Below are 22,039 nucleotides of genomic sequence, written 5' to 3' on the forward strand. Positions count from 1 at the left end.
GGGCTTTCACTGCTGTGGCCTGGTTTCAGTCCCTGGTTGGGGAACATCCTGCAAGTCCCATGGTGCGGCCAAAGAAAAAAAGATGAGATAAGTGTTGGTGAAGGTGTGGAGAAAAGAGAATACTTGTGCACCATTAGAGGGAATGTAAATTGGTGCAGCCACTACGGAAACCAGTATGAAGTTTCCTCAGAAAGTTAAAAAAATAAATCTACCATATGATCCAGCAATCCTACTTCTGGGTATATATTGGAAGGAAATGGAATCACTTTTTCAAAGAGATATCTGTAACTCCCGTGTTCATTGCAATGTTATTCACAATAGCCAAGATATGAAAACAATGTAAGTGTCAGTCAGTGGATGAATGGATAAAGAAGATGTCACACACACACACACACACACACACACACACACACACACACAGAGGAATATTCAGTCATGAAAAAAGAAGGAAATCCTGCCTCTTGGGACAACATGAATGGACTTTGAGGGCATTCTGCTAAGTGAAATGAGACAGACAGAAAGACAAATACTGCATGTCTTCACTTATATACACAATCTTAAAAAGCTGAACTCATCAACATAGAGAAAAGGATGGTGGTTGCCAGGGGCTGGAGGGAGGGGGAAATGGGCGGATGTTGATCAAAGGATATAAACTTCCAGGTTTATAAGATGAATAAGTTCTACAGATCTAATGTATGGCGTGGTGACTATAATTAATAATACTGTACTAGACACCTGAAAGCTGTTAAATGACACACAGAAAGGTCATTATGTAAGCGGATAGAAGTGTTAGCTAACCTTATTGCAGTAATCATTTTGTAATATATATGTGTATCAAGTCATCACATTTGATACCCCTTAAACTTACATATGTGATATGTTCATAATATCTCAGTAAAGCTGGGGAAAAAAAAATAGTGGAAAGCCACTGGAAGGTTTTTAGTGGAGGGAGGGGAGTCATGGCTCACTTTACATTTTAGAAAGAAAGTTCTCTCTGTGTGGAGGTTGGCTTATGAACCCAAGGAAGTGTTCCAGGCTGGGACCTGTCAGCATGAAAACAACATTTAAAGCCATGAGAAATGGATGAAATCACTGAGAGAGGAAGTAGGGACATGACAGTATGTCATGCTAAGGGGCTTGCATTTTATCTTTAGGCCAGCGCAGACCCGTGGAAGGGTCTCATGCAGGGAGTGATGTGATCAGATAATCCTGTGGGTGAAGTGGGGAGCGTGGCTTGGAGAGCCTGGACGAAAGCTGGGCTTGAGTTCCAGGCTGTTGTAGGAACCCAGGCTCAGTGCAACTGGGACCTGAACTATGGCCACGGCCACGCGAGGAAAAAGAGGAGGGAGAGAATTGGGAGCTAGAGGTGATAAAAAATGGTTGGCTGTGGGAAGTGCAGTGGGAGAATTTTCTGGCCTGGCCACCTGGGTGGTGGGCTGAGCTAGGGATCATGCCTCCTGGAATGCAGATCTGCCTTCTATCACTTTCCACGGCTCCCCTGGGGAAAACCCGCTGGGGCCGGTGGTTTGTTAGGAGAATTGGACCCGGGTACCCCTGAGCCCACTTGTCCCATGCAGCCCCCTTTCTGCCTCCTCACTGTGGTTCTCAGGGGCCACCAGCACCTCTTTAAGAGCCTCTTTCTGTGATCGCGCCCCCACTGCGGTGTCACTCAGGCCCCAACCCTGTGTGTGTCTCTGCAGGGGCCCATGCCTGCTGGCATGCTGATCGAGCGCTCCTCGGACTTCGGCAAGACCTGGCAGGTGTACCAATACCTAGCTGCCGACTGCATGTCTGCCTTCCCCCGGGTCCACCAGGGCCAGCCTCAGAGCTGGCAGGATGCTCGGTGCCAGCCTCTGCCCCAGAGGCCTAACAGGCACCTGGATGGGGCCAAGGTAGGCAGAGGGGACCCTGAAAATGTAGGCACGGGGAGAGGTCTCTCCCATCCCATCGCTACATGGTCACCAGGCTTTGGAGAATCTATGAGAACCACCCCCTTCCCCAGGCAGTGAGCCTTGCTGTCTTTCCTGAGCTCCCCAATAATGATCCCTCTGGGCACGTCTTTGCTGCACATCCGCTTTGCTTCCCAGGAAGGATATTTCAGAAACACACTGAGTGTATTGCATAACCCAACCCAGCTCTCTCCTTGAATCCTCCCACCTGGGGTCAAATCCTTTCATTTCTTTCATCACTGCTCCCTCGCTCCCACCCTCAGGGGCTGTATTTTGTCTCCTTTCTCTGGCTGAGGCTCAGGGGAGCCCTCAGAGCTGCTCGGAGCGCTGCCTTTCCTGTAGGCAGTGCGTCTCTTTCCTTCCCTGCAACGACTCCTCCTTGGTTATTGCCGTATCTAGATCCACGTAACCACATGCCCCAGACCACACGTCAGAACACGGGACTTTTCCCTGATTTGTGGGAGGTTGATGTGAAAACTCTTCCTGGGATATGCAGCTGAAGTCACATCCAATGGGTGTTTTTTTTTAATCAAGTAAGAACGGCATAGTTGAAATTGGGGTTGTCTAGAGTGTGGCGATCAGCACGTCCATGCATCCTTGGCTCTGGACCCTCTCACTCATCCTGGGTCTTTGGAAAATTAGTATCCCCTAAACCCTCATAATGTCTATTATATGTCTCACTGTAACTTCTGACCCAAGGAAATCGGGAAATTCTTGGGATAGCTATATTTTCAACTGGAGAGGAGAGGTTGTACACACACACACACACACACACACACACACACACACACACACACACTCATCTAAGGCCCAGTGATCATCTCCCTCCCCCAGAGTGATTGGCAGACCTCACATCCATGGTCATCTCAGGCTCCAGGTAAGAAAGACCTTAGTATGAGAAGGTCAGGGCATTGAATGGAAAGGAGGACCTCTGGGCTTGGGCCACAGTTCACCTCTTCCTCAGGTCTTCCATTTCCCCTCTTTCTGCAGGTCCAACTTAACCTTATGGATTTAGCCTCTGGGATCCCAGCAACTCAAAGTCAAAAAATTCAAGGTCAGTGTGGCTACTCCTCTAGCCTGTGGGACTGTGGATGGGCAACAAAACATGGTTGCAACCCAGATCATGGACATTTCCTTGTCTTTCCTACCTCTGTCAACATGGTTGGATTGAACACTTGCCCTGCTCAGCCCATAGGGGTATTGTGGTGGCCCCAGAGGCTCAAAAGGCCTGAGCCAGGGTGGAGTGGGTCTTTTCTGTCGTGGGGAGGTTGAGGAAGATGGAATGGTGCGACCAGAATTCCTTTCCTTCTCATCCTGCCCTAGGAGTCTCTATTTGCCTCTAACTTCCCGTTCTTTATTTTCCCATCTCTACCCCCTCCCTCCTTGTTGTTTGTGCCCCTCAGAGCTGGGGGCGATCACAAACTTGAGAGTCAACTTCACCAGGCTGGCCCAGAGGGGCTATCACCCTCCCAGTGCCTACTATGCCGTTTCCCAGCTGCGTCTGCAGGGGAGCTGTTTCTGTCACGGCCATGCTGACCGCTGTGCCCCCAATTCCAGAGCCCCTGCCAGCCCCTCCACCACTGTGCAGGTGACAGCCCAGGGAGGGGGAAAGGAGAGGGGAGGGGCAAGACCCGGGCAGACTGACGTCTTTGGCTTCTATAAAGGAGGGAGGGCACTAAATTTAAGACTCGAGTACTTAATATTTTAGCAATGGTGAAAATGATTCTAAATGATTATCATTTCAAAGGTCAGATTTTGCAGCACTTCTTTGGACCTGCTTTATGGTTTGAAATTATTTTTATTCAGTAACATAGAAGTATATGTAAGTATAAGCATACATATAAGTAGAAGTATAAGCATGGGTGTTCGTGGGGGAGCTTAAGGCATTGATTTTCAGCACTGGCTGCACCTTGTAATTTCCCGGGGAGCTAAAAAACATCACCCAGACCCACACCTTCATACACTCTGATTTTATTATTGTTATTTAAAGCCCCGGGTGATTCTAGCATCCTGCCAGGGTGGTTCTGACATCCTGCCATAGAGCCACTGGTTTGGGGACTGTAAAGTCCCATGTAGGGGTGAGATATGGGGCAGGGTGAGAGGACAGAGTCTAACACAGATGCTAAGTCCACCCCAGAGCTGTTGAGTCAGATGCATCAGGCACGGAAGAGAGAAACTCCAGCTTAAGAAGCAACCCAGGGGATTTTGCTGTGAAACCAAACTTGAGAACCATCAGTAGAGGAGAGAGAGTCGAGGACCAAGAAGCAGAGGGAGCTGTCATTTCACTTTTCTGGGGTTTCGGTTCTTCTGTTAACAGATGGGACTATGATATTTGCCCCAGTGATAGAGGCGCACGATGAAATCATGTAAAGCGACCCTTGAGGGAAATACAGGTGACATGAGCATCGGGCAGCTTTATCCTTTCCACTTCTGGGCCAGCGCTTGCCCTAGGCTACAGAGGAAGGCAGAGGGAGACCAGTGCCAGAGATGTGTCATCCATTAGGGTCCATAAACAAAAGACCAGAACACAGGCTGAGCAGGATTCTGGCCTATGAGGATGTAGAGGAGGGCAACGGCCTGCCCAGCCCCGATGGTTCTCAAATCTGGCTGCACAATGGAATCACCACTTTATAAAGTACCGATGGCTGGGCCTCGTCCCTGAGATTGGATTGAATTGGGCCTGGGCATTGGTGTGTTTTAAAAAGCTCCCCAGATAATTCTGAAGTGCGTTCAGAGTTGAAATCCATGGAATTAGAGAGACAAGGCAAGCCAGGTGAAGGACATGCCGTTCTAGCTGGCAGGATTTTGCTGGTGAATAGATAGTGAGGGGACTTCTAGTCAGGAAGAAAAACGTCCGTACAGGCCAAAAGGTGGAGAGAAGTAGGGCTTGTCCTGCGAGCGGCTAGTTCAGCTCAGCTGTGCTGTTAGGAGTGAGTAGGGGATGAGGATGGAGCAAACACAATATAAGTCCTAGATGCCAGCCTGCCGGTGGTGAGCTTAATATGGAAGACAATTAGCACGCAATTGCTATTCTATTTTTATACCTTAATGAGTCTAGGAACAATTCAGCATTGCAGTCTTATTAGCCAAACAACTGCAGTCATAGATTGTTGGAATGTACATCTCCAGGGGGCCCACAAGCTTCTAGAATCACAGTTTACCAACAAGGCTGTCTAAGCACTTTACAGGTGCTGTTTTGGACTGGGCAGCATGGGGATGGCCAAATGCAAGGGCTGAGCTTTTAAAAACCTAAATGGAGGAGGAGTGCAGGTGTGCATGCATGCACACACACACACACACACACACACACACACACACACAGACCACACAAGCCGGCATCTGGGAGTGTCATAGGAGCTGAGTGAAGGCTGGAGGAGCTGGGGTCTGAGCTGGACCCTGGGGACAGAGCGGAGAGGGCAAGTCCATCGCTGGGACACTCCTGTGATAATTATTCATGGTAACCTATGGCCCCTCTCCTAGGTCCATGGGGTCTGCGTCTGCCAGCACAACACCGCCGGCCCCAACTGTGAACACTGTGCACCCTTCTACAACGACAAGCCCTGGAAACCCGCAGATGACCAGGACCCCCACGAATGCCAAAGTATGAGCCTGGGATCACCCACCTCCCCTGCAGCAGCTGGTTGGGGTGCTGGCCCATCGGGGACACAAGGAGAATCTAGTCTTTATTATTTAAATCTAAACCTAATTGCATTCTGTAATTTACGCTCTCCTTGCTCTTTGGGGAAAGAGAGGGTATTTGAGAAAGTGTTTGAGTTGCATCTTCCCGCCGCTCCTGGCCCTTCTCCTCAGCCAGGCCTGGAGGGACCACAATTTGGTCCATGCTTCTGATGCCACGTGCCTTTCGTGCTAACCACAGGTCCTCCTACTTCTGGCCTATCCAGTGTAGGACATACGTGGTTCCCTGTTGTCATTCTTTCTACTTCAGATGTGCCTCCAATGTTGAAATCCATGGAATTAGATTCCTGGAGGCCGGGCCCTTCCCTGCATAAATGAGGGCAACAAAGATCCCAGCCCAGAGAAGGGCAGTGACCCAGCAGGAGACCCAGCAGGTGGCAGTGGGGGAGGGTTGACATGGGACCGTTCAAAGGGCTCTCTCTTTGGCTCAACATGGGTATTATTCTTGGGTCAGTCCCCACACTGGGAGTCAAGAGGCCTGAGTTCTCTATTTTCCTTTCTTACTGGCTATATAACCTGAAATAAATTACAAAAGCCTCCCTGGGCCTCAGCTGCCCTGTTTCCCAGACCTGAGCATCTTGCAGAGTTGCTGGGGATGCCAGTGAGTTAGTGTGGAACGTGCTTTGTACACGGCAACGATGCTGCTCAAATGTCAGCCCTAGTAATCTCCTTTTGCAGGGTGTGACTGCAACGGACACTCAGAGACATGTCACTTCGACCCAGCCGTGTTTGCCGCCAGCCAGGGGGCACATGGAGGTGTGTGTGACAACTGCCAGCACCACACTGAGGGCAAGAACTGTGAGCGGTGTCAGCTGCACTATTTCCGGAACCGGCGTCCTGGTGCTCCCATTCAGGAGACCTGCATCCGTGAGTAGGGGCTCCAGGGACCCAAGGCATCATAGGTCTGTTAATCCCCATCTGTTCTGGGCTCAACAGAGCACATGTCCCTGAGGACATACAGGCCCTCAGGAAGCGTGAAGACTTGGTTCTGTGTCAGGACTTGTGGGTAATTGTTTTTAACTTAGCTGTGCCCTTCTAAGCAAGTCAGTGTGGTTTGCTCTTTGTTTTTCTGCTTCCTCCAACATTAAGGACCCCTCCATGGCAGGGGTTATTCTTATATCCTTGGGCCCTAGCACAAGGACAGACAAATAATTGATGCTCCAGGAACGTTTATTCAATGAACATGTAAGTCACCCAGGAGTGACTTAACACATCACAAGGTCCAGTGAGTTCATATGGGAGAGAGCAAAGAGATAGAAGCACTCCGATCTGGGTGGGGTTCAGCAGGTAAGACTTCCTAGGTGAAGGAAGAGTCTTCGTTTTGAAAGCCATGAAAGGGGCTTGGGTTTTGGGGTGGGAGAAAGTTGGTTGACTTCCTGTTGATATTTATCTATTTATGGAAAGAGTGAGAAAGTCTTGAGTTTGACTTGTTTCCAGCACTTGCTTGCTGTGTGACCTTGCGTATGTTCTTTGAACATCTCTGAGCCTCAGTCTCCTCATCTGTGCAATGGGGATTAGCATCCTCACCTCTCAGGATTATCGTGAGGATGACATAAGGTGACAGGCAAGAGTGCCCAGCTCCGTGCTGGCCACAGAGTAGCTCTTCAGTAAATAATGCCAACCACAACTTTTATAGTGCTTAACAGGTGCCAAGCACTCTTCCATCTTCTCTACACTTACTCATTGATTCCTCATAAGAAGCCTGTGAGTGTTGTATAATTACCCCCATTTTATAGGTGAGAAAGCTGAGGCACAGAGGGATTAAATAACTCAACTAAGGTGGTAAGGTTGTAAGTCAGGAAGTGGTGGAACAAGGATTTGAACCAGGACGCCTGGCTTCTAGAATGTGCTCTCTGCTTTTCTTCTTTGTCCCTCCTGCCGTGGCTGCCTTTGTCTCTCAGCCTGCGAGTGTGATCCGGATGGGGCAGTGCCAGGAGCGCCCTGTGACCCAGTGACCGGGCAGTGTGTGTGCAAGGAGCAAGTGCAGGGGGAACGCTGTGACCTGTGCAAACCGGGATTTACAGGACTCACCTATGCCAACCCGCAGGGCTGCCACCGTGAGTAAGGGGCCCAGCCTGCGTGGCGTGGGGCAGGCGCCTGGGGCCACCAGATCTGTGAGTGGTCCTACTCACTGAGCTGCGTGCCGGGTGCTTTGCCACTGGCTTCCAGCAGGTGACAGCACAGGCCTGAGGTGGAAGGTGGGACAGAGTCCTCCCGAGGGAGGGCAGGCAGGTGGCCAAGCAGCCAGGTGTGGGGACTGGTGGGAAAGTGCGGTGGCCTTATGAGTCAGCCAGGTTATCTGGAGGGAACGGCCCTACTCGTTCTTTTCCCAGGCTGTGCCCCTCCCTGGTGCACGTCCTCTGGGGGTAAGATTTTGGTGGCCCGGCCCCCGAGCTCAGCAGCCCTCCCTCCCGTGCAGGCTGTGACTGCAGCGTCCTGGGTGCCCGGCGGGACATGCCGTGTGATGAGGAGAGTGGACGCTGCCTGTGTCTGCCCCACGTGGTGGGCCCCAAATGTGACCAGTGCGCTCACTACCACTGGAAGCTGGCCAGTGGCCAGGGCTGCGAGCCATGTGCCTGCGACCTGCACAACTCCCTCAGCCCCCAGTGTAACCAGGTACATGGCGGGGTAGAGCATGGGCCCCTCAGCAAGGGAGGGCTCCCGCCCACCAGTCTCTGTCTCCCCTCCGCACTGCCCTTCTGGGTCTTTCCAAAGTCAGACTGGGCTGCTTCTGTCCACCTTCCCCTGGGGAGGCCACCAAATGTCCCTCCGTCCGTGACTCTCAGCCTTTGGCAATGCCACATTCGCACACCTTCTGCAGGGCCGTCCTGGGCTTTGACTTCAGAGCTTGTGTCCTCGTGGGAGCCCTTGCTTTGGGGTGCACTGGGGAGTTCTGCCCCCTGACCGGTCTCTCCCCGCACAGTTCACAGGGCAGTGCCCCTGTCGGGAAGGTTTTGGTGGCCTGACCTGCAACGCTGCAGCCATCCGCCAGTGTCCTGACAAGACCTACAGAGATGCAGCTATGGGATGCCGAGGTGTGCTCACTGAATGGGGACGCGGAGGACACGGGGGGGTGTGCTCGGGTGGGCTCGTGGTGGGGCCACGTGGGTCTGTGGTGGGGGAGGGCATCCCGTACTGGTCCACGCGGGGTGGGCCCTGGCAACCCATAGGAGCGCTCTCTCCCCACCGCTGCCCCGGGGCTGACACCAGGCCGTCCCCATGTCCCTATGTGCGCATGACAGGAGGGCTGCTTTGCTTCCCGCTTCCCTGAGAAACCATTTCCCAGAAGCCATCTGCAGGAAACGTCCTCCTCTCCCTCTTCATAGATGGAGAAAGTGAGTCCTGAGGGGGAGTCAGTTTGACAAGTAGTGACAAGGGCACGCAGACCCGAGTCTGTTCTCAGCTCTGTGACCTCGGGAGGAGTTGCTCCCCCTCTTCAGGCCTCAGTTTCCTCATCTGGGCAAGGGGCACACTGCCTCAGATGCTTTATCTGTGAGAATGGGAAAACGAGCGTGTTAACTCTGCCACAGAGTGTGTGGTGAGGGTCAGAAGCGTTAGCGTGTGCCTGGTGAGTAGGGCTCAGAACAGGGCCTGCCACGTCGGAGGTGCTACGTAAGGGCTTGCTGTCGTTACCATGATTTCATTCTGGCCTTGACTGTCTTATGCTAAGTGTGAAAGACCCTGAGGTCAGACCTCCTCTTCGGGCTTTCCCCACAAACACCTCATCTTCCTGACCCCCAGGCCTCTGACCATCATTTCTCCCCCCTTAGCCTGTGACTGTGACTTCCGGGGAACGGAGGGACCAGGCTGCGATAAGGCCTCGGGCCGCTGTCTCTGCCGCCCTGGCTCGACCGGGCCACGCTGCGACCAGTGCCAGCGAGGCTACTGTGACCGCTACCCGGTGTGTGTGGCCTGCCACCCCTGCTTCCAGACCTACGACGCCGGCCTCCGGGAGCGGGCCCTCCGCCTCAGCAGCCTCCGTAATGCCACCACCAGCCTGTGGCCTGGGCCGGGCCTGGAGGACCGCGGCCTGGCGTCCCGGATGCTGGACACGAAGAACAAGCTGGAGCAGGTCCAAGCCATCCTCGGCGGCGCCTCGGTCACGGAGCAGGAGGTGGCCCAGGTGGCCAATGCCATCGTCTCCATCAGGTCATTCCCTCTCCCTGCCGAGCCACGTGGGTCCACATAGGGGCACACTGGTCCTTCCTTACATCGGTTACAGCCCCTTACCGTCTACCGAGGCTTCTCACAGGCGTCTCTCTTTTCACTGTCACGACAGTCCTGGGAGGTTGGCGTGGTGGGTGTTATTCCTTGCATTTTGTGGATGAGGAAACAGGCACAGATAGGTGACACGATAGAGTCACGTGGCCACCGAGGGGCAGAGCGGGGCAGCGGGAGCACAGGCACGAGCCCAAGTCCTGAGTTCTTTCAAGTGCCCGGTGCCGCCCGTGGGAGAGTCAGCTCTGCATTAGTCAGCCTTGTGGAGGGCATCTGAGAGGCAGGGCTCTAAAAATAACTTGCGTTTGCCTTTGGAATGGGAGCAGTCCCACCCACGGTCTCCTCCCACCAGCCGAGGTGCCTTCTCAGTGAGGTTTCCTTCTGAAGTTTTTATGAGTTTGCTTTCCCTGAGCACTTGCTGACTGTGAGGGCCTGAGCCATCTAGGTGTGCCAGTGACCTTGGTCTCAGCACTGAGTAGGGAGTCCGCAGGCGGTTGGTGGGCTGGGTGTGCAGGCCTGGTGGGGCTTTCCAGAAGGACGGTCCGTGCTGAGCAAAGCCCGGCCATGGAGTACGCGAGGCTGGTGGAGGGAATGGTGGTGGGTGGAGCTGCAAAGGCCCTGGGAGGGAGGAACGTCTGGAAGCTCAGCCGTGGTGGGTCAGGGCAGGTGACCCCCTTCAGGTGGAGACCACCAGTGGGCTGCAGCTACGGGAGCTCTGTGGGGAGGTGTGGGCTGCAGAAGAGAGACTCGGGAGCCTGGGGTACAGGTGGTGGCTGATGTCGGCCTGTAGGCAGCAGAGGAGGAGGAGGGGCTCGGGGGATGCTCCTCGTGGAAGCCGACGTTGGGAGGCGGAGGAAAGCGGGGACTGTTAGGGTCACACACGCCAAGGAGGGATCTGCCCGCATAGGGGTGGAGGGAGGTTGTGCTAGCTTTTGCCCAGCAGGATCCTCTCCAGCCTGCGGAGGCTCCCTTCTGTGGCTTTTACTGACGGCGTCTCTTTTTGCTGACTCAGTAGCGATTTCTCCGAGGGGATGGCTGGCTCTAGGGAGGAAGCCCCCTTCCTGTATTTTAGTGGAAGCTTCTCTCCCACTTCAGGCAGACTCTCCAGGGCCTGCAGGTGGATCTGCCCCTAGAGGAGGAGACCTTGTCCCTCTCGGGAGACCTGGAGAATCTGGACAGAAGCTTCAATCGCCTCCTCGTTATGTATCAGAGCAAGAGGGAGCAGTTTGAAAAAATAAGCAGTGCCGATCCTTCAGGTGAGGAGGGGCACACAGACGCCACACCGGGCCAGGCTTCATCCCCGTCTCCAGGCCTCCGGGTCCAGGGCCAGCTTGGTCCCCTCTCTTCTTCCCACAGGAGCCTTCCGGATGCTGACCGCGGCCCACCAGCGGTCATCCCAGGCTGCTCAGCAGGTCGCGGATAGCTCCCGCTGGCTGCTGCAGCTCAGGGACAGCCGGAGAGAGGCGGAGAGGCTGGAGCAGCAGCTGGGAGGAGCAGGAGGGGCCGGCGGCCCCCAGCTCGCGGCCCTGAGGCTGCAGATGGCTTCCTTGCCTGATCTGACACCCGCCGCCAACAAGGTGACTCCTGTCATGGAGCCCCACTTCCAGAGGCCCCCCGCCCCAGCTTGTCACTCACCGACTGTTGCTCCGCATTCCCCCCTGGGGCCACGTGGACCTCCCACACCCCCCCCATCCCGACCCTTGACCCCGCATAGTGTGTTCAGCAGTTACCAAGGAAACACGTTTCTGGTGCCCAAGTTGCCGTGGAGATGTCTGGCTGCTTGTTTCCCAGGTGTGGGAGGGGAGTGATCACTGAGGAGGCTTGGGGACCCCCTCTGATGCCCCCCCATCTCTCCACAGCTCTGTGGGGGCCCCAGGGAGATGGCTTGCACCCCGGGAGCATGCCCTGGGGAGCTGTGTCCCCGAGACAACGGCACGGCCTGTGGCTCCCACTGCAGGGGTGCTCTCCCCAGGGCAGGTGGGGCCTTCCGGACGGCAGGGCAGGTGGCCGAGCAGCTGCGGGGCTTCAACGCCCAGCTCCAGCAGACCAGGCAGATGGTAGGTGTGGCTGAGGTGGGGTGGGCCCGTGGTGGAGGAGGCAGAGGGGACAGAGCCCCTAAGCGAGTCAGAGCTCCCATTCTGCAGCCAGGAGTCGAAAGCCCAGAGATGTCGGGTGACTTTCCCGTGGCCCTACAGCAAGTGAGAGAGAGAGTTTGAGGCCAGTGTTTTTACATCATCTCTTCTGGGGCCAAACTGAGCTAGTTACAAAAGTTTCCTAGGGAGATCTTGGGTAGCAGGTGCCGCCAGAATCCTCGGGGGCTGCCGAGAGGCCCTCTTGGGGCTTTAACCACTGCTGACGCATAGCGTGTGTCAGCAGATCAGGGCAGCCGAGGAAGCCACCTTGCAGGTGCAGTCAGATGCTCAGAGCCTGGAGATGCAGGTGAGCACCAGCCGCGCCCAGATGGAGGAAGACGTCACACGCACGCGGCTCCTCATTCAGCAGGTCCGGGACTTCCTCTCAGGTGAGCTGGTCTTCACCTTTCCCCGGGCTGATGTTTCGACTTCCGCCTGTCCTCAGTGCCCCATTCCCTGTCCCTCATCTCACTTGTCAGTCAGCTACTTCCTTCCCTGGTCTCCATGCCCCCTGGACCAGCCCCCATCACTCACCTGGATGGCTGCAGGGCCTCTAGGTGACCCCCCACCTCCTTCCTGCCCCCTCATAGCCCGTTCTCAGCAGAACAGTCTGAAACATCTTTGAAAAATGTGTAAGCGGGGTCACATCCCACTCATGCCTAAAATCCTTCACTGGCTTTCCCTTGCTCTTGGGATAAGCTCTCAGCTCCTTACCATGGCCTCTGTTACCTCCTGGGTATGGCCTGTATCCTCTCTACTTTGCTCACAAACCGTCTTTGAACAGGCCAGGCTCTTGCCAGCCTCGGAGGCTCTTGCTGTTCCTCTGCCTGGGATGCTCTCTCTAAGGCTGCTGATTCTTGCCCTCCAGGTCTGAGTTTAAATATCTCCCTCGGGGGGCCTTTTCTGACCACCCACTCTGGTCATCCCCCTCCCCCATATTCCCCTCCGGAGTCTGACCTTCACTGCTGTACTCCGAGCCTGTGGCTGTTGAGCTCACCTGTCTACAAGTGTAATGTTTGTCTCCCAACTGGACTCTAAACTCCGAGAGGGCAGGGATGGCCGTCTGTCTTATTCACTGTGTCCCTGGCACTTAGCCTAAGTCCAGGCCCAGAAAAGCACCCAATGTTGATTGATTGAATAAGTGAACCCGATCTCCTCCCTTGCCACCTGGGGAGTGGGAAGGTCCCTGGACAGGACTCAGGGAATCTGTGGGACTTTGGGCAAGTTGTTTTCCTCTTTGCCTCATCTTTTCGCTTCTGCCAATGGGGATGATAGTATTTTACAAGTTTATTCTGGGTGTCAAGCAACGACATAAAATGTGTTTTGACAAATTAAAGATGCCCTAGGAGTATGAACTGATATTATTAAATTTCTGGTCCCTGCCAGGGAATGTGCTTGGCTGGGAGCCCAGTTAACAGGAGCTGACGGCCTGGTGTAATGACAGTCGTTCTTCCTGCTACTATTGCTGTGCTTCTGCTTCAAGAGGCCAGAGCCCCCTCTGGGGTGCAGGTGGCGGGTTGGAGAGAAGCAGGGACAGGCCAGAGTTTGGGGATGGGACTCACAAATAAGGAAGACCTTCCCTGAGTGAAGCTGCGTAAGGCAGGCTAGGTGGCCCCCCATCCTGCATCAACCCCAGCTAGGGGGTGGTGGGATAGGAAGCCTGTCCTTGGGGTGCAGTCTGGGCTCCCATGAATGGGCAGGGAGTGGCCGGGCTGCGGGGTCCCTGCTGTCCCCTCAGTTTGAGTCTTGTATATCAGGTTGAGTCCTTGGACAGGATGAGGGGCAGAGAGAAGGAGCAGGGCCTGAGAGAGGCCTGGCCCCTGGGAGGGACCTGGGACAATTCTTACAGTCTCCATGGCTGTGTATTCTAAGGTCCAGAGTCCCGCTGCAGGAAGCATGGGTACCAGCTGCTGTGGGCGCGCAGGGTCACAGCGAGGGCGGGAGACTGGAAGGCCAGTGGAGGAGGGAGGGGACACCATCTTTCTCAGGTCATCAGAGGAAGTGACAAAGATAATAGGTCAGGTTTCCTGAGTCCTCACTAAGTGCTGGGCACTGTTCTAAGTGCTTCACATTATTTAATCTCGACTGCCTACCACTTTGCATGTGAGGACTCCAGATACAGGGAGGTTAAGAAACCTGCCTAGAAGCATCCAGCTTGGAGGGAGTACGGGTAGGGTTCACCTCACTCCGGAGTCCACACTCTAGATTATTGCGTTACGAGATGGACCACCTCCCAGCGCCCCACCACCCACCTTGCTTCTTTGCCTTCTCTAATGTTTGTCCTCTCCCTGCATTGTCTCCCCTGCCCTGCCCCACCCCTCCCGACCTGGCTAATTCCTACACACCCTCTAAGGATCCCCTGGGTATCTCATTCTCCAGGAAGCTTTCCTGGACCTGTCAGACTGGGTCAGGAGCCCCTGTAACAGCCGTCCTAGCACCCTGAGCTTACCCCCGTCACTCAGGGTTGTGCTTCCTTGCCCCACTAGATTTCAAGCTCCATGAGGGCAAGGCCCAAGGCCAATCTGACCTGCAGTCTCAGCTCCCCACATCCTGCAGCTCGGAGCAGTGAGTGTTTGCTGAGCCCACCCTGAGACTCAGAAACCCATGAAACTGAATGTAACTCAGACCAAGCCCACGGGTGCAGCTGAAGTGAGGCAGAACAAAGGAAGGGCAGGCGCTAGGTGAGGGTGTGCTTGCCGTAAGAGGCTTTCTAGGGAAGGCACATATAAGCTGCGTTGAGAGTAGGACTCTGGGTTAGGTGAGAGGTTGGCGGTCTCTATGGGGAGGTCCCTGTGAAAGCTCGTAATTGGGGAAAAGCCCACTTCATTAAACTCAGCCACAATTATGCCTTGAGCTCCTGCAGTGTGCTGCCCTGGCCCCAAAAGGACATAGCAATAAAGAGGCATGGTTTCCACCTTCCAGGAATGTCCTTCCACCTGGCATGAGGAGGGGACTGGGTCTAGGACCTCTGTAGCCAGCTGGTGAGGAAACCTTTGACTGCAGAGTAAGGCTGGGTGGGCCCCAGAGGAGTTAAGTTCTAGGGCAAACTATCTGCGTGGGCGGGTGCCCCCTTCCCTACCATGTCAGTACCAGTGGAATCTGTAAAAGTGACCATGGGGAGGAGATGCCATCTCTGTACTTCTGACCTTACTCTCTGACCCAGAGTTGGATTGTGAAATTCCTGCTAAATTGATTTTTTCATATCATCCCTTGAGGTTGGGCATCGTGATTCCCATTTCACAGATCAGGAAACTGAGCTCAACGAAGCCAGTTGACTTGTCCCAGTTTGCTTGAATAGTAAAGAGGAGGCCTGAGACTGGAGCCCCTTCAATCATTCACTGAATGTACAAACAGAGTGCCTCCAAGCGCCATGCACTGTGCTAGGGGCTGGGCTATAGCTGTGGAAAGCCAGTCCCCGTCCTCACGTCGTTTACATTCTAGTGGGGAAATGACAGAAAACCCAATAAATGAGTTAAGCGTCCAGCACGTGGGTGGCGATAAATGTTAGGGAAGAAGATAAAGCTGAGAAGGAGGGTAAGGAGTGTTGGCAGAGGGTAGAGGTTGCGATCCTAGATTGGATGGCCTGGGATGGCCCCTCTCAGAAGGTGACATGTGAGCAAAGCCCAGGTCATCTTGATCTGCCTTTGCAAAAGCGAGCACTCTGCCCCAGAGGAGGGGCACGTGGAAGGGTTCTTATTGCCAAGGAAGCAGTTCCAGTCCCTGGCTGGTCTCCCCACTTCAGGGCTGATTATATCTGTGCTCCAGGCATTGTTCAGTACCAGCTGCCTGGTACCACCTCCTTCTCCCCAGCTTGCAGCTTCCTGTGGTGCCACTTAGTTGCCACAGCTGTGCCGACAGCCATCCTCCCGCGGCAGCGAGCCCGGAAATCCTCAGAGCAGGGCGCCTGAGTGTGCCTGGGAGGGAGCCGCAGCTCTTTGGGCAGCCCGGGCAGAGATGGCATGGAGGTGCTGCCCACGGGTGTTGTCAGCCTGGAGAGGCCTCTGATCTTTGGGGAGGTGGCTGAGCTCCCCCATTCCAATGGATGGTTTGTCTTCCAGACCCTGACACTGACATAGCCACCATCCAGGAGGTCAGTGAGGCCGTGCTGGCCCTGTGGCTGCCCACAGACTCTGCCACTGTCCTGCGGAAGATGAATGAGATCCAGGCCATCGCAGCCAGGCTCCCCAACGTGGACCTGGTGCTTTCTCAGACCAAGCAGGACATCGCTCGGGCTCGCAGGCTCCAGGCGGAGGCTGAGCAGGCCAGGTGTGGCCCTGGGCCCTGAACTTCTCCCAGGATCGGGCTGGGGTTTTGCCCCTCAACTCTGTTGCTGGAAGCAAGAGAGGAACGTCTGCGAGTCAGAGGGGTGCCGAGGGCTGGGAGACAGGAGGAGACGCTTACTGTGGTGGGGGATGGTGACGTGATATACAGCATCCAGCCGAAACTTTATTCGGCACAGCCCCGTCTTCCTTATTGGAAACCGTCCCCAGAGGCTGCCTCAGACAACCTGCTTGGTGAGGTCCTGGGGTGGAAAAGCTACTGAGTTAATAGTTGCCTTCTTATCTTGGCTGGAAATGATATTCTCTGGACTGGGGAGTGAGTTGGATCCCACATCTCTTCATTCACTGTGCACCCATTCCACCCTCCCCCCTCTTCCATTCCCCCGGCCCCAGGAGCCGAGCCCACACAGTGGAGGGCCAGGTGGAGGATGTGCTGGGGAACCTGCGACAGGGCACGCTGGCACTGCAGGAGGCCCAGGACACCATGCAAGGCACCCGCCGCTCCCTTCAGCTTATCCAAGACAGGGTTGCTGAGGTAGGCATTATGGCTTCCTTCCCCCACTTGTGGGAATGAACATTCAGATTCAGGCGCAAGGCATAGAAGATGCCAGGAAGTGACCCGGGTGGAAACTGAGCTGGGGCCCTGAAGAAGGGAGCCTATGAGCCTTGAGCCTGGCTTCGAGCCTTTGGTTTTCTGCTCTCGTGGCTGCTGCAGGAGTGGGTGGGGTTGGTCAGCTGAGCTGGAGAACTGGGAGGCCTGGATGCCGGGGGCAGATAGAGGATTGGGATGGTGGCGATAGTGATGTCCTGCTTGTAGAGAGTTTTTGTGGCCTGATGAGTTGGAGGAGAGAAGAATGAAGGTCACTGCCTATGAGACCCACCCCAAACTCCGGGTCTCTTTTTCCACAAAGGTTCAGCAGGTGCTGGGGCCAGCGGAAAGACTGGTGACCAGCCTGATGGAGCAGCTGGGTGGCTTCCGAGCACGGATGGAGGAGCTCGGCCGCCGGGCCAGGCAGCAGCGGGCACAGGCCGCCCAGGCCCAGCAGCTGGCAGAGGAGGCCAGCAAGCAGGCACTGAATGCCCAGGAGGTACCTAGAGGGCAGAGTTAGAAGCAAGCATGGCCGGCGGGAGCAGGACAGGACTCTGTACACTTCATAAGACCATGGGCTCCAAAGCACTTCGAGTACCAGTTATTCTGAAATATCCAGCGGGGGCTTCAGGATTAAGGCGCACCTGGCCAGGCACCTGAATTCTCCCTCTGGATGCCTTTGGTGGAGCTGGTTCAGGGATGCTGGAAACAGCCAGTCCGATCCCTCTCCTCTCACAGATGAAGTGGTGACTCTGTCCAGACCTAAAGCTCATCTGCAAAGGAGGTTTCTTGACACCTGATCCAGAGCTTGTCCCCTGTCAAGGTTATCCAGCCCAGACAGAAACTCTTGATTTAGCCCAACCTGAGCCCCATCACTGTCAGAATTAGGTGAGAGAGAAGGTCGAAGAGCCAGTTTCAGTGTCTCCAGGGTACCGGTGGTCCCGGTACAATGGCCAAGCTGCCAAGCATACTACTAAGTGACGACTGTGTACCTGGCCCTGTGCTGGCACTGTAGATGAAGGGAGGGGAAATACAGAAGTTAAGGTATGGCTTGTGGCCCAGGGGCTTTTATGGGCAGAATCAGCCCATTGGGGATATTAGGAGGCACCTCATCTCTGTGTGCTGATTTGGGTTACATCAGGTCCTTTAGCCAAAGGTCTTTAGGACTTGGGATGATGATGATGTGGAGACTGTTCTTCCTTTTTCAGGGATTTGAGAGAATAAAGCAAAAGTATGCTGAGTTGAAGGACCGGCTGGGTCGGAGCCCCACGCTGGGAGAGCAGGGCAGCCGGATCTTAAGCATCAAGATGGAGGCGGAGGAACTGTTTGGGGAAACCATGGAGATGATGGACAAGATGAAAGGTGAGGGAGTGGTCCAGGGGCTTGGACTTCAGGGCATCCCTGAAGGCTGCTCCCAACCCAGGGTTTCTGAGGCCTAATGTTTGGAACTAGCAGTGCTAAGGCAGTGAGATCAATAGGGATTTCCTGAGCACCTAGTAAGTACAAGGCATATAATGTGGCTTTGAGGCGTGTGGACATGTTCACAAAGACTAGGCCTGCCCTCAAGAGGCTCGCAATCCATTTTTTCCTATTGGCCACCAGCTTCATGAAACTATTTAATAGCACAAAGAGGACTGTGATAAAAGCCCGAATAATAGAAGCTCTAGGGGCTCAGAGGATAAATAACATCAGAGAGAAATGTTCAGGGAAGGTAATGTTCAAAAAAGATAAGATTTGAGGGGGGCCTGGGAGGATGTATAAGCCTGGAAGAGGCTGTGAGGAGGAGAAGGGACATCAAGACATATTCTGAGGATGAAGGCGGGATCACCCAACTGGAGAGGAGGGTTGATGAGGAGAGAACAGGTGGGAGAGAAGTAGCACGGAGCCAGTGTGGCTGGTCCACGTGGCCGGCCCTGATGCCAGGAGGAGGTGGGTAGACTCAGCTCTGGAGGCAGTAGGAAACCATCCAAGGGTTTTGAATACGGCAAGCCATAATGAAAGAAGCTTTCGAAAGGGTTCTGAGGTTCCTCAGAAAGGAGAACAGAGATTTTCAGGCTCAGTCTCTGAGATGTGATGATGGGGTCACTGCCCTGTGAATGACAAAACCAGAGCCTCTTTGAATTTTAGAGAAAGCTTTGGACAAAAATCTGTTTGGCTAGCTAGATGGACACTATGGAGAAAGGCGGGCTGGCAAGTTGACAGTGGCTGTGGCCGGCCACAACTGACGGGGGAGGCGAGAGGAGCTGACCTAGATGGAGGAGTCCAGGGCTGGGTCAGTGCACGCCCTGGCCCTGTCCATCCGTGTCTTGTATGAAGATAAAGAATTTGCTCATCAGATCTGAGGATGACAGGTAGTTAATGCACTAGATAACAGAACCAGCATTCTAAGGCAGTCTCAGAAGTCTAAAAGGATGGGCTGAAACTAACAGGATAAAATTAAGTAAGGAGAAAAATTCCCTCTCACTCTGGCCTTGTTTGGACCTAAACTCACAAGTATAGCTCAGGTGAGGTCTGGCTTCTCAGTGGATAATGTAGCTAAACACGTTATAACTGGTTAGTGATAAACACATATGAGTTGTTACTCACCCGAAAAAGACCCAAGAGTTTTGAGTAACTGTAAGCTTGATATAAGTCAGAAGTGCCTTTGCTCCTGCCAAAAGAGCTAAAAAATTCAAAGCAGCCAAGACAAAGGGAGTAATGGCTCAAGGATGATATTAAAAATATTTAGTAACTGGTGTGTCCTGCACTTACCAGCCAGAAAGGCTCAGGTTGTAGCATTGGAGCAAGCATTTACCTGCTTGCAGGAATTTACCTTTAATTGCAGGGTTTTGGGGAGGAGCCTGCTTAAGGAGCCTTTGGGGATGGGGGTCGGGGAATAGAACAGCAGCTGTAAAAATTTCAGTGTTTTATTAACCCATAGGTCCATGTGGGTACCCACTGGCTGAATGTCAGTCTGTTGATAACCCTGTTACACTCTGCTGATCTCCCAGGTGAGATCGAGTTCAATGGAGGCTACTACAGCTTCAAAAGGGATATTGACGAACCCACACACTTGAGAGGGAGGGTGGCCAGGGCTGGGATGTAGGGAAGGCCCGGTGATTATATCAGATGGGGAGTGGATGAAGGAGCTAGGGCGGTTTAATCTGGGGAAGATGGGGCCTCAGACATGTGAAGGACTGCCATGTAGGAAACAGAAAGAATAGATTCCTACACCCCAGGAGACAGACCTGGGACAATTGGGTGGCAGCGAGATGTGCTCAGATTCTGGCTTAACGAGAAGACTTTTTAACAAGCAGAACTGCCTGAAGTTGGAGCCTTGTGAGACAGTGCCCCCTGGCCCTGTTCCTGGAAAGTTCAGGCTGAGGCTGGGTACCAGCTCTCATGAATGTGGTACAGGGGGCTCCTGCCTAGGATGACAGGGGGGACAGGCTGGACTCGATCACTTTGGAGTCCTTCATATCCTCCACACATAATCTGGTGGTGGTATGTGGAATGGACTGAAGGGGGAGGACTAGATTTACCTGGAGTGGCATTTTTGGGGAGAGACAATGGGGAGGAATTCTGGTCACCCAGCTCTTTTGCCCTGGTGCCCACCTGAGGAATCATCGGTGGGATGGCAGCCGTCTGGGTCCAACATAGCGGGTTTCTTATCTTGGTGCCAGTGGCCTCCCTCATCAGCCTGGGACAACTCTGCCCAGAGCAGAGGAGAAGAGTAGGGGCAGAGGATCCTTGGGGTAAGGGCTTCCTGGGTCTGGCCCCTGCCATGTTTCTCTAAGAGTGGGATGGGGGCTGGAGAGGCCTGAGGCTGGAGAGAGCTGCCTTAGGGGCCAGACTCCCTCAAGGTGGAGGTGATTTCTCCCGCAGATGCTGCGCCCAGGTGGGTGGGAGGAGAAGGAAGGGTTGGGAGTCTTCAGGTGTCTCACCAGCTCGTCTTCCTCCCCCTGGTGTTCCATCTGCCCTCAGACATGGAGTCGGAGCTGCTTCGGGGGAGCCAGGCCATCACGCTTCGCTCGGCGGACCTGACGGGGCTGGAGAAGCACGTGGAGCAGATCCGGAACCACATCAATGGGCGCGTGCTCTACTACGCCACCTGCAAGTGACGCGCCAGCGTCCAGCCTGTGGCCCTGCTCATCTGCCCTCTGTGCTTCTGGGGGCCAGGCTGGCTTGGAATACTGTCCAGCTGCAGGAAAATTTTATGCAACCTAAAGCACAGCCTGGACCACCCTGGTGTGCAGTTGTTAGGATTACTCTGGGCTGCAGCTGAGCCTGGGCTGATGGGACAACTACCGCTGAGGGACAGACATGGTGGAGGCGGGCCACATCATTGTAACCAGGAGCTCTCAAGTGGAGGGCACTTGGCTGGGCAGTGTCCTTGCCCTTCATTCTCCGTTGAGGCTGAATCCTGGACCAACACAAAAACATAACTAAAAATGATGTACAAGTGAAAAGCCCAATAAAAATCTATAGAAAGGAGCCTGGAGTTTCAAAGAGGGGAAATAGTCTGTCTCCCTGTGAAGTAAACACTTCTCATTTGTTTCTGTCTCCCATCTGGGGTTCCTGGGTACTCCTCTGCTCAAGCCCGAGGCCTGGTGGTGGGTGAAGAATAGGCTGCCCCACTCTGCTCAGTCTAGCGACTCATCACCCAGACTTGGGGAGACGGGGCCCCTTTGCTCCAGCAACTGATGGATTCTATACTTGAGCGACCAGAGGAGGCGTTTTCACCTCTGAACAACTATACAGTTTCTCGTTTCCAGAAGAAAATGTAGAAATCCAGAGACGGGAAGCAAGCTGTTCAAAATCACACAGCTCCTTGAGGCCGAACTAAGACGAGACCCTGTGTCTCTAGAGATCTCAGAAAGAAGCTGTAAATGGATGTGTGTGTGTGTGTGTGTGTGTGTGAATGTGTGTGCTGAAAATATGGAAATGGCACGAACGTTTGTGTGCTAACTGTGGCCTGGACACTGTGCTAGCATTTTATCTACATGAACTTCTTGGTCTTTGTTGATGAGAGTAATTACTTATTGAGCTCTATGCTAGATACATCATCTGCACTATCTCATGCTGTAGGTGGCACTGTTGTCCCCAAGTGAGGAAACCAAGGCACAAAAGGTTCAGTGACTCCCCCAAGGTCACAGATGTGGCAGGCAGGGCAGAGCTAGGCCTCAAACCCAAGTT

General features: G+C 54.1%; 1 protein-coding gene across 1 annotated transcript in view; it reads left to right on the forward strand.

The window, feature by feature from the left end:
• The window catches only part of LAMB3 (laminin subunit beta 3), a 40,725-nt gene extending 19,394 nt beyond the window's left edge, over positions 1–21,331 (forward strand). Inside the window, exons 6-23 of the mRNA XM_082668056.1 lie at positions 1,701–1,892; positions 2,940–3,003; positions 3,353–3,537; positions 5,430–5,550; positions 6,324–6,512; positions 7,547–7,702; positions 8,065–8,261; positions 8,569–8,680; positions 9,416–9,794; positions 10,959–11,119; positions 11,220–11,440; positions 11,723–11,920; positions 12,240–12,384; positions 16,054–16,261; positions 16,669–16,810; positions 17,187–17,363; positions 18,073–18,226; positions 20,828–21,331. Coding sequence (XP_082524182.1) covers positions 1,701–1,892; positions 2,940–3,003; positions 3,353–3,537; positions 5,430–5,550; positions 6,324–6,512; positions 7,547–7,702; positions 8,065–8,261; positions 8,569–8,680; positions 9,416–9,794; positions 10,959–11,119; positions 11,220–11,440; positions 11,723–11,920; positions 12,240–12,384; positions 16,054–16,261; positions 16,669–16,810; positions 17,187–17,363; positions 18,073–18,226; positions 20,828–20,964 — 3,138 coding nt within the window. The 3' untranslated portion in view covers positions 20,965–21,331. The remainder of the gene's footprint in view (positions 1–1,700; positions 1,893–2,939; positions 3,004–3,352; positions 3,538–5,429; positions 5,551–6,323; positions 6,513–7,546; positions 7,703–8,064; positions 8,262–8,568; positions 8,681–9,415; positions 9,795–10,958; positions 11,120–11,219; positions 11,441–11,722; positions 11,921–12,239; positions 12,385–16,053; positions 16,262–16,668; positions 16,811–17,186; positions 17,364–18,072; positions 18,227–20,827) is intronic.
• The last annotated feature ends 708 nt before the right edge of the window (positions 21,332–22,039 follow it).

This window comes from Grampus griseus (genome assembly GCF_964374135.1).
Source record: "Grampus griseus genome assembly, chromosome: 1".
Classification (NCBI taxonomy): domain Eukaryota; kingdom Metazoa; phylum Chordata; class Mammalia; order Artiodactyla; family Delphinidae; genus Grampus; species Grampus griseus.